The following is a 14,487-nucleotide window of genomic DNA, read 5'->3' as shown; positions in this document are numbered from 1 at the left end:
CCACACACATATACCATTACCTATTATATTCCTTTTGAATCACTTATACCTTTCCAGAACAAAATTTCAGTTATGGTTTCCATCCCACAAAGTTTCAATGATACTTATTTGACTCCTTGAATTAGGATGTTTAGTTCAGCTTTCTTGTTAGCCATTCTTTCTGTATCTACATATAAACATTACACACCATCCATGTGTTTTACTATTGGTTCCATTCTTAGTTTTTGTCTCTGGTAAAGTTCTGGGCATCTCAACTGCCATTCTTCTTTGTCAACTTTATCTCTATGGTATCGAGCTTGGTAAAATTAAAAAGTTTTCTCCCCACCTCCTTTTATTCAAAGCTCTTGATCTGAATCGAAGTACTCTTGGCAAATACATACACACACACACACACACGTGTATATATCTCTGTGTGTGTGTGTGTGTGTGTGTGTGTGTGTGTGTGTTCCATTTCTTCCTAGTTAAACTTCATCAGGAGCCTGTCATTCCTATATTTTAAGACATGGACCAGAATATTCAAAACCCATTTCCAGACCCCATCTTCTTAACCAGTTGTTCTTCTCCCAAATCTGTCTTTCTCTTCTGAAGCCCATGTCTTTCATGAGCAGCTGTGAAGAAAATACCACTTGTGTTCCTAAGGCTTTCAGCTTCTTGTCCAGACTTCATAATCCTTAGAAGTGCTTTTCTAAATTCCCTCCAGCAGTATCACTTAAACCTATGTGAATTATCAGAAGTGAGAATCAGTCATCCAGTCAGTCAATAAGCATTTATTAAGTGCCAATTATGTGCCAGGCACTGTGCTAAATGCAATTAGTCATCAGGTTTGACAAGTCTTGACTTCCAGTTTCTCTATCACATTCCAGACACGTGCCCCAGGAAGACAACAGGACTCTGTATTAGCTGAATTCAACCTATTCAAAACCAAACTTAAAATTTCTCACCAACATATCAGAATCCTACCTTCACTTCTGTGTGTGTGTGTGTGTGAACACCATTCTCCTAACCATCCAAGCTTGAAACTCCTATTTATTTATCTTCTCTATCATACTCTTTATATCCAATAAATCACCAAATTATTTCCATTTTCCCCTCAAAATGCCTTTTACAAGACATACATTTTTGGACATGGCTGAAATGAGAATCTGATTTGCCAGACTGTGTAGATACATAACAGGGAATGTTTATCATCATCATCAATCATCATCATCATCCTTGTTGTTCAATATTTGGGGGGAGCAGTAGTGGGAAGGCCAGATTAATTTTAAAAAACCACTTGTTACTTAAATCTTTTAAATGAAAGAAGGCATTTGCCATCCTGATTTCAGATTCCAAGATCATAGGAATAAGGATTATACCTGTGATGTCACTAGTATATGGAACTCTTAGATGAGGATACTCCCTCTATCAAATGCATGTTGACACCTTCTTTCTCTGAAACTAACAGAGAGTTTCCAGATTACTGAGAGGCTGGGTGATTTGCCTAAGACCACACAGCTGTTATGTGTCAGAGGTGGAATTTGAACACAGGTCCTCAAGGTTTGAGGTTAGATCTCTATTCACCCATGCTGATGGACTATAGACAGGTTTTGAACATAGTAACACGGCAGTGGTGTGAGGGGGCAGAACAGAGAGGATAGAGATTGGAGATTGGAAGATCACTTAGGGGAATATTACAATAGCTCAGGGAGGTGGTAATAAGGGTCTGAAGAGCATCAGGGCTGTGGAAATGCAAGGAAAGGGACAGATGCAAAAGATATACTATAAAGACAAAATGGATAGAACTTTTTGGATTTGGGAAGTAGGGGAACAGGACGTGCCTAAGATTCAATTCAATTCAACAAGTACTTATTAAACATACCTATTCTGTGCAAAGTACTGAGATAAACCCTGGGGATACAAAAAAAAAACCAATTTCAAAATGCCCTTCAAATATGTACTTCTCTGTTTTTAATACTACCTCTAGTTATTACTGAAAACAGCCTCCAAGCTAGAACTACTGGCTTCTGGTCTTTCCCTCCTCCAAATCATTTTGCCTATCACTCACTTCTCGACAGATCTTCCTTAAACACCATTTTCACCATGCCACTCCCTTGCTCAAAAAAAAAAAAAAACAAACCACAACAACAACCTCAAAGGCTCCTTATTTTCTATCAAGGCAAAACTCCCTGTTTCTCACAGTCATAATCTGACTCTACTCGTACTTATATAATTGTATCCCTTGCCCAATTGTCCTCAACATGCAGCTTCCATTTTAGTCAAGCCAGTTTCCTTAGGGGTAAGAAGACTTGGTTTTCAATACAAATTTAAGAAAAACAAAACCTAAAAGCATTACACAAGCGCAAGATTTCATGCAGAGTATTCCTATTCTTATTGGCAGGCCTTCTTTCATGTTCCCATTCACCATGACTCACATCTGATTTTCTCCACGGAATGTCTGATGACCATTCCAAGCCTCCTCACTCATCTCTCTAACTCAACCGCTAAAGCAGTTATAGACTATACCACAACTGAATGTTGAAACACAAATCATGCTGTATGGTTCTATGTTGTTTGGGAATATGTATCACACAGCAAAGAAAATAGTAAGAAAATGGCAAAAGGGTTAAAAAATCAGTGTTCATTTTAAGATGCTCAAATGACAGACATTATGTTAGAAGGAATTAAGTTTTATTTATAGCATTGTAATTAGATGTTTCCACCAATGCCTTCTTCTGAGTTACCGCATGGAGGTCATATGATGCTCATTTCTAAAAGAATATGACAGGAAGAAAACAAGCCCTGACCTGTTCTTCCAAGCTGGAAAACCTTCCAAGTATAGTTCTGGCAAACTCTTCTGTTTATGCAGACTTCAAGGTTGCGCTGCATTTTACTTATATTATCCCATTTAAACCTTATAACAACGCTGTCAATCAGACATAGTGGCACACCCCTGTAATCCGTGCTGCTGGGAGAGGCAGGGGCTGCTGGATCACTTGAGCTCAGGAGTTCTGAGCCAGAGTAGAGCTGAAGTTGATCACTCTTCTTACCCCCTACCCCTCTACCCTTCCCCCCAACTGCAGAGTGGAAGGGGTGAGAGGAGCAAAACAGCATGGGTTAGAAATAAAGCAGGGCAAAGGCAGCTAGGTGGCGCAGTGGATAGAGCACTGCCCTTAAGTCAGGAGAATCTGACTGACAAATAGATCAAATCCGGCCTCAGACACTTGACACTTACTAGCTGTGTGACCTTGGGTAAGTCACTTAACCCCATTGCCAACCCCCCCCCCAAAAAAAGAAATAAAGCAGGGAAAAGTTTTCGTTCTTCTCAGTAGTGGGATAAGCTTATGAGTGGCTGGGCATTTCCCCCCTGGGTAAGACAGGGAGACTCGGTCCAAAACAAAACAAGATTAAAATAAACAACAACAAAGAAAAACTTATTTCAGTAATTACAAGTCCCATTTTACAGCTAAGGAACGGCGTACAGTTGTATAGCTAGTGTCTGGGGTGGGATTCCAATCCAGATCCTCCTGACTACTAGTCCTGTACTCTTTTCAGCAACTCAGGAAACAATCTACTAAGGAGAGCAGAGTGCCTCCAACCTGTGTCAGTGGAGAGAGTATCCACCTGGAGGAAAACACAGAAACTTGGGGTACTGAAGTAAAAAGTAATCATCTCATGACTATATTCTTGTAAGCAAGCAGAGGTCTCATCCTCAATTGCCTGCAAAACCACAGATCTCTTAAAAGTACCAGAGTTTCCCCGGTGATAAATACTGGTTTGAAACATTTGTCAGAACGTATAAGAAAGAAGAGTAATACTGCCTACGTTTTGTAGGCTTTGGGGATTTTGCTACAGTGATATTCTGAAGTACAGTAACCCTCAGCTTTTCTTCAGACCTACTGCTAGCCAGGAATACAGTATCCAGGTGGGTTCCTGTAATGACCTGAACCCCCTATGTTTGCAGCCTAATACATTTTGAATAGAGCCTCTGGAGGCTTTAAGGATAGTAGCTATGATTACTAATTAATCAGAATTTCTAAGGACAACGCTAAGGTGATAACACTGACAAGCAGGTACCTCTCCTTTATTTGTCAACCTTTCCCTCTCTGTAGATGTTTCTCAGCCTGTCACCTCTCTCCCTCCCTCTGTGTGTCTATTTCCCTTTCTTCCTCTCCACCACTACTTAATTAGTTAGATTCCCTGGGAACATGAGCTGTCTCTATTCCTCAGAGTAAAAAGTGCACTTGCACAAGGGTACAAGGGTAGATGTTGAGTTCTTCAGCATAGGAGCTCTTAAAGTAAAGGCTCGATGCCCACTTCTTAGAGATTAAGACAGGATTCTTAATTTGGATGGGCATGTAGCCTCTGCTAGGAAAAAACTCCTTTGATAAGGTTCCTTCTAACTCCTAAATCTGTTATCATTACACTTCCCTAACTGGCCATAATATAGAATTGAAATATATCTTCATATACTACATTTATTAAGTAAAGTTTTATGTTCCCTATTATCAATTTAATACACATGTATCAGAAAACATATTTGCTTCTGCCTACCAGTTATCTGCACATTGGGCAGCATTAAAAATAGTAATCCCTATTATTTAGAGTTTGCCTTTAAAACTCATTTAAAAGAAATTATTATGGGCAGTTTGAAGAGACAGCTAAAAACAGTAAAGCCACTTAACAAAATATCTATTGGTGATGGCCAATTTTTGGTCAATAAAAAATCCTTGAACATAATAAAATCACACATCAAGATTCAATCATCATTTTTAAATTCCAAGTCTAAAAGAAATATCTAGGATTTAAATTAAGAGCTAGAAAGGATTATCAGAGTACCTGGATTCAAATACAATTTACCACCAGTATGACCTTGGGCAAAGTCAATTCACATCTTTGGGCTTCAGTTTCCCCCCCCCTGCAAAATTAGAAGGTTAAGTTAAATAATGGGTCCCTTTCAATTATATGAAAATGAAAGAAACTGATGAATTGAAAGTTTCTTTCTGTAACTACTACTGTATTATTCTAAGCCAGCATCCCTAGTGAACCTATCCTCAGGTCTCCACTCATTGGCTGGGCTGACAAACACTTGAGAACCAAGAGACATTGGATACACACTTCCCTGTTCTCAGTTATGGAATCTAACTACTTCCTTATGATGGCAGGAGTGGACCCTAAAAGACCTTTGGCCATAATTACATATAAAAAAGAATACATGAACAAATCGCAGTGTCAGTATGTTCTTATGTCTCTCATCCCCATTATGATTTTACCTTATTTCTTTATATATTCAGCATATTTCTCTTTACTTTACTTTTTCTTCGAAATTAAGACTTATTCCATTACTTGAACTGTAAGCTTTTTTCTGGAAAATTTGTGTAAATCAGTTTTGGTAAACTGAATGAGTGAACATATAAGGGAAGCTTGTTAACTTAAGGAATCCTATGATGACTTATTTTCCAAAGTAAAAAAAAAAAAAGTTCCATTTTATCTTTGTATAAATTTGAAACTTAATATGTAAGATAGCACAGAATCTCAGAACGATAAGTTACCTGAGAAGCATTTATTCCAATAAGTGAAGCAATCCCTAACAACTACCATTCAGTCTTTGCTTGAAGACATTTATTCTATGAGACCTTCAATTTAAGACCTCTAGTCTACCTTAAAATTGAAGATGGTTTGTATACCATTGGAAGGATAGAAGAAGCAGCACATTAAAAGGCAGGGTGGTATGGTAGAAAAACCAAAGGGCTTAGGTAAGTTGGATCTATTATACCTCTGACACTAACTAGTTACATGACCCTTGAGGAACTGATTCTTTATCTGTTAAATAAAGGGCTTCATGATCTTTAACATCCCTTCCACCTCTAAAAGTCTAAGAGGACTGAGATGTTCAATCTTTGGTTAAGTGTGGAGACTCACCAATAGCTTCACAGAGATATCTGGTTTTATAAGAGCCAAAACATATCCAACAAGAATCATGACTTTACCTTTGTGGTCAGTTTTGTTCCCAACCCAATGGGATATATTAAAGTAATGTTAAGCGTCCCCATGAGGGGCTTTCAGCACATCAGATTGTGTTCACTGGACCTGGGAACATGTTGTCAAATAGCAGCTAGTTTTTGGGAATTAACCATAATAGATTTGGTAGCCAGGAACCCATTATCTGGTAAATGGGGAAATATAGCAGCAAAGACTCTTGAGATTCTATAAATTCAAGAGATGCTATTCTTCAGAGTAAGCCTATTTTAACTCATGAATTCTATATATTCCAAGTTCTGTTTTAAAAAAAAAAATCTGTTAGGCATTAGTTACAGGTTGGGACCCTGATTGCTACATTAATGTTTTCTAGTTAATCTATATGACATCAAAATTTTCTTCCTTGTTTGACTGGCTCTTTTGCAGAAACAATGCACCATACATACATAAATACATGAAGGATTCATTATTTCATAAGTGTGTTATAGTCCCTCCAACCATGAAGATTATAATTCCTCTATGACTTAAAAGGCAATTCTTGAGAACTGCTAATATTTGAAAAACTGCATCCTTTGATCAAATTTGATCAAAAGCCTCTGCACATAAAGCTAATCTAGGATGGTCAAGTGACAGACATGGGATCCAAAATCAGGCCAGAATCCAAAGTCTTTTCTGACTTGATGGGACCTGCCAGTCACCTCCATATCATGATAAGGCATGAAAGGACAACTTTACTGGAGGAAAAAAGCTCCATTCAACAAAGACTCTTCCCATTCTCTAACGTTTTTTCTAGGTATGGCAAGCAGGATTTGGAGATCATATGTAAATGAAAAGTTTTTCGTTAGTAAATGATACTAAACTCCTATGTTTTTATTTTTACAGTAAATTCAGAAGTATATAATGACTGACATCCCAAGATCAAAATCTCTGGGCTCCTGATAAATTTTTAAAAATTATTCTCAGGACAGAAGACAAAAGAGAGTATAGCTAAATGTACACACTTCAAATTTAAGAGCTCAGACTGAGCTAGCAGACAGATCCTATTTTTCCTAGTTAGGCAGGCAGGCAAGGGGCAGTTTGTTCAAATAGAAAGATTTTCCTCTATCCTCTCACAATTTCTAAGGTTAGAACTGAAGGACACAGAACATCAGAGACCTTACAAAATCTCCTGTTCTCCACAATACTGCTGTGAGAAATAATGATCTAGTCATTAGCAACAAAGACTTATGGCAGTTTGCTAAGTAATCTTTCCAAAGACTCCTCCATTCAAACTGGTTTCTCAATGGGAAACAGTGTTTAATAAATTTGAAGATTTACCAAGAGAACTTTGAAGCTTAACATAGCAACTGTTTACAGAATTTATGTTGGGGTCTAATACAACAAAAGAAATAAGGAAAGATGGGAATGGCTTTTAAAAGAATTTGGGGGAGGATTAATCTCACCAATTCAGAAGAAATTTAAACTTCTATATTTTCTTGCCATTCAATGTGAATTAGGCATAAACTACCACTTCTCCATTTCACTTCCTTGTCTGCTGATAGTGATTAGCTTACTGTTACTTCCACTGAAACACAAAATATAATAAAACAGTTCTTTAAGAACTAACACAGAATTAGTCAGCCTCATATTTAAATATATGTTCCTAACCTTAAACTGCACATTAACACGTCAGTTATTTTGCTTATATTTTTCCAACAATTAGTTTGTATGTATTTCATGAGAAACTTCTCTTCAATATAAATCTTATAGCAAAGTAATAATTTTGTTTTGACATACAAAACATTGCCACCAAACATTCTGCAGGTTTGATTCTCCACTGAGATGATGCTGAATTTATGTCTGATTCATTATGAGACATAAATTCAACACCATCTCAGAGGAGAATCAAACAGAAAATTCATCATGTTAGGAGTACAAATTCAAATACACAAAAGTAGCCTGGGGAGAATTAAAATCTCTGATCATAAATATTTGGGGTAAGAAGGAAGCATTGATAAGTTTATAAACATGGTCAAGAAACTGAGGGACAGGGATGGGGAACAGAGTTCAATTCCAAAGATGAATCCACCCTATGAAAGGCGAAAAACCTTATATTTACATTGATAAAAACTGCCAGGACTTTAAAGTTACTCAGTTCCTCTGAGAAAAATTTTAACTGAGCTAGAGATTAGCTCAGAGCATTTTTCTTTGATGCTCATTGCAGGTTTTGCAAGGCCTGTTATCCTTGGCCTTTGTAGACAGCTTCTTTTAAGTTGAGACAGTGTATCCACACCAGTGCTATAGCTAAAATGTAAACTCTTGCCACAGCATCAAAAGGACAGGCACCCTTTAACACTTTCCTACCTAATTCTACCCAATGAAGAAAGGCACTTGTTCTAGTAGCAAGAAGAGTATCGCATAGGAGGTTAATAGACTCATTTTCTGATTGAGATTTGACCACTGACTTTGAGGAACTCCAATCAATACAATTATTTTTTCGGCACGTTTACTACATATTTAGAGCTGTGCTATTAATCAGTTACAGAATGCTACGGATATAAAGGCTTACTGATCTCTGGTTCTAAGTAAGACCTTTATTTGAAGATTTCTCTATCTGTGGATGTGAGGAAGCAACTGCACATTAAAAGGCAGTGTGATAGAGTAGATAATACTACTGGGCTCAAACGACCTGCGATGTGGTTCTAGTTCTTCCACTCTGGAGATATATGACCTTGGACTGGTCACTAACTTTGTAAGCTTGTTCCCTTATCTGAAAAGTGAAGGAGTTGATGATTTCTAATGTCTTTTCCAACTCCAATGGTCTACTAATGACAGAAATTTGTAATCCTTGTTTAGCAGCAGAGACCAATAGCCAAGAGACCAATTGCTTCATTGGTCATAGATGTAATTTTCAGGAACCAAAACATATCCAAAACATATCTGAAAACAACAACAAAAAATTAATAGATTGTACTTTTGTGGTTCCTTCTGTTTCCAGTCCAATAACTTTTATTAAAGTGATGTTAGATGTTCTCCCTTGAGACTGTTAGACTGTTAGATGTTCTCCCTCGGACATGGGAACAAGCTGAATAGATATCAGCTAGTGTTTTGGGGATTTGACCATAATGGATACGGTAGCCAGGTATTCATTAGTTGGTATTTGCAGTAGGAATAAGATGGTAACACAAGACTTTCACATTCTGTAAGTTCAAAGAGTTTTTCTTCAGAGCGAAATGGTTTCTAAAATTATGAATTCTTTATATCCTAAATTCTCTTAAATATATTTCTATTAAGTAATAAATATGTGAAGTTTAAGTTTTGACATTCTCTGTCAATGTGATAATTATTGCCACATTAATATTTTCTAGGTTATCTGTACAACAATGTCAACATTTACTGTTTAAATAGTTCCTTCAGGGCAAAAAAAAAAGTCCTACCCATGCATCAATAACACTATGATTCCAGTGATGAAGACAGTCACTCTGCTGATGAAGATTTCAACCCCTTTAACACTTAGGGTCATAAGTCTAAAGCTAAAAGGGACCTTGAAAGCTATCTAGTCCAACCTTCCTATTTTACAGATGAGGAAACTGAGGCCCAGAAAGGTCAATCAACTTGCTCAAGGTCATACAGATAGTGTAAGAGGTTGAATTTGAACTTGGGTCTTTTGACCATGAACTTAGGTCCACTGTATCATGCTGATTCATAATAAACAATATTTGAGAACTGAAATAGCTGAAAAATCCAGCACCCTGGGACCAACCTAGTGCCACTAATCTTCTAGTGCCAGGCATATAATCCAAAAAGAGACCTATATCAAAACCTGAGAATTTAGTCTAGTCCAAGGATTCTTAATCTTTTTTGTGTCATGAATCTTTTTGGTAGTCTGATTACGCCTATGGAAGCCTTCACAGAACATTTTAAAATACAGAAAGTAAATACATAGGGTTATAAAAGAAACCAATTATATTGAAATAAAGATATAATTTTTCCCATCCAAGTTCATTTACACATCCCCCTCATCTTATCAATGGACTCTTGGGAACTCTGGTCTAGTCTAACTTTTTTTATTTTACAGATGAGGAAACAGAGCTCAGAGAGGAATGACTTGCCCAGACATGCAGCAATTTGCAAAATGCAGCAGAAGCTGGACTTGAATTCAGGTGTCCTGATGCCCAATGTTTAAATATATTATGTTGTAATATCAGGATAGCAATGCTTCCCTGCTTGTTCAAGAAAATATATACAACAATAGACAAGCTTTCCAAAGTGGCAGTGCTCCACAAATACAGTATCAATGGAAGAGGATCTATCATGATGTCGGCAGTTTTAGTATGTCATAATGTCTCACAAGTAGAAAATGACATTAAAAATCCAAGAATGAGATCTTGGCTAGCTGTGTGGTACAGAGCCTACTAATGGATATCCCCTTTCATGACACAAAAATTCCCTAAAGATTAATGTAATAGGGTGATATCTGTCTTGTGGGAGTTCAATCACTCCATGGGGCACAAGGTATGCATGTTCTCTCTTGGCCACTGTATAAAAGTAGAGAGAACAGTAAAAAAATAAAGGTGAGAGTTATAGTGTGACACCTATGGCTCCCGTATTTAATTATTCTCACATCAAAAAAGCCATGAATAAAATTCATCAACACTTACCTATTATAAAGGCATTTCATGGCCAAAATAATGAGGATGTGTGAATTAGCTGGTTGCTTGTAAGAAAACGTAGCATTTACAAAACATTTATGTAGTACTGACCTGAAGGAAGGCCATATGATATGGTAGGAAGAATATAGAATGTGAAGTCAGATGACCAAGGTTCAAACTCCATTTCTGCCACTGATAAGCAACTCTGTGAGCTTGCAAATCACTTAATGTCTCTGAACTTTAGCTTCTTAAATCAATAAAATGGGGATACTATTTCTATTACTAGTAGAAAGCACAACAGATTTGGAGTCAGAAGACCTAAGTTTGAATCTCAGCTCTGCACCTTATTTATTACCTCTGTAATCCTGGGCAAATCCTTTAATCTCCACGAGCCTCCATTTCTCCATCTGAAAAAGGAGGGCTAGGAATAAATGACCTTTGAGGCCTCTTCCACCTTAAATCCATGATCATATACTCACAGAGCTGTTATAAAGAATGTGCTTCTATATGCATGTGTTTTATTATAGCCGTTATTAAGGTTTATGAAAGATTTCATAAAAAATATAAAAGAATCTAATCAGCTGAAAGTTTTTGTCTACATCCACTCCTCCATACATTATCTATAAAAGAGCTTTTGCCACTTTACCCCTTCTCTTTCTGATTATATGCATTGCTACCACTGCACAGATTCTACAGTTACTTTAACAACGCTACCAACTAATAGTGAACCAAATAACCTGGCCTCTCTATTATCCCCAAAGGGGAGGTGGGAGGAGGGAGAAGGAACCAACAGAAACACACCGGAAAAAAGAAACTGTATAAATATGGCATGAATATGCCTAGATGACCACTTGTCAGCAATGCTGTAGGAGGGATTCCTGCACCAAGTGCAAGAGAGTGGATTAGGTGACCTCTAAGGTCCCTTCTAACTCTTAAGGTTTTCTGTTGCTCAAATGAACATCCCCCATTCATCTGTAATTCTAGAGCCATTTTCTCCTTAACAGATGAGGTTTTCAGAATAAATATGCAGGTTATTTAAAACTGAGTTATATATAGTGCTTTAGCAACAGCAAAAACATTGCTGCCATTAGCCACAGATGCTAGATTTCTGGTGGAATTTTTTTTTTAATTTTTGCAAGCAAGCATTTTCCAAAGTGTCAACCAGTCTCTAATTCTGAAAATGAAGCACCCCCATTGGCAAACAAATCACAAATACTACACTTATTAGGTTGTTAAGATTACATCCCAGTCATTGTCACAGCCTATTTTTCACTGTACAACACAGGACAGTTTGATGTTGATGCAGTATTCCTGATTGTTTTTTATGTATTTGTAAACACTCTCACTAATCCACTAAATCAGGTAATTTACAAACAGGTCTTCTCAGTTATTAGTGGGCAGCAGTCAAGTTCTATTACATTTGATTTACATGCAGTTTAATCTAAAAACTGCCTTTCAGGGTAAAGTCTAAGACTGGAAAGGAGAGTGGATCATAATATTTGGGTGGGGGCAGGGTAGAAGCCCTGAGAAATCTCTGCATCTCAGCCCTGACAACATTTGGCCAGTGCCCACAGAAAACTAAATTTGGTACCTCTTCCTCCTGTTACATGGACAACAAAGAGGGAGTTTTCGCGGCGCTCCCCCATCAGGTGCTTCATCCCTCTCCCACACCCCACCCTTGGGTTCCTGCAGGGTGCTTCAGGGAAAGGGGGAGTCCAGGGGTGGAGGCACAAAGGGAAAATAGTGGGGGTAAGGACGAAGCGGCAGGGAGAGGATAAAAGCTCTCGTTCGGGATATGGAGGGACTGGTGTCCCAATAAGTATGTAAAAAGAGAAAGCAGAAGAGCTAAGGATCTCACGACACCACAGGATGGGGATTAGGGAGCTTGAGACTATCCACTTGGGGAGCGTGGGGAGTGCTGCAGATCTACGAAGATAAGAGGAGTCCAACCTAGTGAATGGGGCATAGAGGAGGGACCTGTCCTACCTGAGTGGACGGGCAGGAGCTGAGACCCTGGAGGTACAAGGGGGGAGCTCTCCTTTAGGTGGGGGCCAGTCGGCTCCCTAAGAGAAGACTGCAGATTGGTGGACCGGGGGTGGGGGAAAGAAAAGAAGAAAGGAGGGAGGGAGGGGGAAAAGGAGTCTCTCTCCCGGGGCGCCCCGGGGACAGGAGCAGAGAGGGGAGAGACATTCTTAGGCTCACCTGTGCTGCGGAGGTGGAGTTGCAGCAGCCCATGGCGGGGCCGGGGATGCCAAGGAGGAAAGGGGGAAGGGGGCGAGCGCCCAGCTACGCCCCGGGGCCCCTAGGCATCCACAACCCCGGCGGCCGGCCCGGGGGAGGGAGCCGGCCTGTCCCCCCCGTCCTCCTTCTTCTCCTCCTCCTCCTCCTCCTCTTCCGCGGGCACCCGCTCCTGTTCAGTGCTGCTCCGCCTCAGGGACCAGAGGGCTGCAGCTCAGGGGGAGCTGCTCAGGACCCACACAAGCGACATCCCCGGGGGGCGGCTGCGCTACTGCTGCTGCTGCTGCTGCTGCTGCTCCCCCGGATCCTGCTGCTGATCCTGCTGCTGCTGCTGCTGCTGCTGCTGCTGCTGCTGCTCCGGACGCGGCGGCTGCTGCTGCTACTGCTACTGCTGTTGCTGCTGCTGCTGCTGCTTCCAAGCGGAAAGGGGCGGGGGGCGGTGGCGGCGGCGGCGCCTCCTCCTCCTCCTCCTTTTCCCTTGCCTCCTCCTCCGCGCCGCTCCCGTCTCCCATCAGATTCCCGGCTCCCCACCCTCCTTGTGCTCCTCCCTCCGCCCCCTGCGCTGCGCTGAGCGGCGCGGACTCAGCGGGGCGGACGGTAGGGAGGGCCCTTCGGAGAGCTGGCGCCAAGCAGCGACCGAGCCCAGTTAGCAGTGGCACCGACGTGGCCCGGGCGGGGAGGGGAAGGAGGCGGGCTGTTGCTGGGGCGATCGGAGGGAAGGCTGGACAACACTGGTACGTTGCCTAAAAGGAGCCGGGCTCCTTCCGGAAGATGAGGCGGAGCAAAGCGAAGGAGAGGAGGCAGGTTGTTGTTTTTTTGTTTTTTCCCCTTTCTACAAGGAGTAGGGAATTGCCAGCCCTGCGGGAAAGCTGGGGCTGTTTCCCGGACACAGCTCCTCCTCCCCCACCTTCTCCTCCCATCCCCTAGCTGGCCATCTGGGCTTTTGGGACGAAAGGAAACCAGCAGTCACGCTCGCCACTTTGGAGGTCAGGGAAGAGAGGGAGGGCGATCATTTCTTAGTATTGGCTCCATTTTGCTGACGGGGAAACTGAGGTTACATTGGGCAGAGACAGCTGGAAACTGAGCAACCTTTGGGCGTTATCACGAGGTGGATGGTGGGATGACCAGGAACTGAACTGGTGAGTCCAGAGCTGGGTGCTTTGGTGAAAAGACGCCTTGGAGTCGGAAGACTCATTTGGAATTCCGCCAATGCTGCTTCCTGACAGGGTTATCTTGAGCAAGCCACTGACTTAGCAATAAGTCACTTTTATTATTATGTGAATCACAGTTTTAGAAATATGATCCTTATGCTTCCCAGGCACTGTAATGGACTTTTAAAAAAGTGTTATATGCATACTTTGTCCTCAAGAAGTTTACAATCTCTTTGGAAGGACAAAATTCATGAATATTAAAGAACAATGCCAGGCAGTGGAAATTGTAGGGAATAGGATTTCGGCGAAGTATCAGAAAAAAATAATTGCTAATAATTGAAGCTTTAACAATAAAAAAAAGCACTTGCTAATTTCCTACTTTGTGCAATTCACTGAAGATTCATAAATATGAAACAGTTCCTGCCCTTAAGAAGCTTGTAAGGGGAAGACAGTATGTACATAAGTGCACATGTGAAATAAATAGATCGCTCTGAAAGCTTCCTTTCTAACTA

At 40.4% G+C, this 14,487-nt stretch overlaps 1 protein-coding gene across 2 annotated transcripts in view; it reads right to left on the bottom strand.

The window, feature by feature from the left end:
- SLC44A1 (solute carrier family 44 member 1) overlaps nucleotides 1–13,119 on the bottom strand; it is a 201,208-nt gene extending 188,089 nt beyond the window's left edge. The window contains exon 1 of one of the 2 annotated variants that reach the window (XM_027859730.1): nucleotides 12,789–13,119. In XM_027859730.1, the coding sequence (XP_027715531.1) occupies nucleotides 12,789–12,821 (33 nt within the window). In that variant the 5' untranslated portion in view covers nucleotides 12,822–13,119. The remainder of the gene's footprint in view (nucleotides 1–12,788) is intronic. The other variant, XM_027859732.1, reaches the window with a different exon arrangement.
- Between the last annotated feature and the right edge of the window lie 1,368 nt (nucleotides 13,120–14,487).

This window comes from Vombatus ursinus, unplaced genomic scaffold (assembly GCF_900497805.2).
Source record: "Vombatus ursinus unplaced genomic scaffold, bare-nosed wombat genome assembly UNPS02014171.1, whole genome shotgun sequence".
Taxonomy (NCBI): domain Eukaryota; kingdom Metazoa; phylum Chordata; class Mammalia; order Diprotodontia; family Vombatidae; genus Vombatus; species Vombatus ursinus.
Note: the sequence above shows the minus strand (reverse complement) of the source record. Positions and strands in the feature narration are given on the sequence as shown.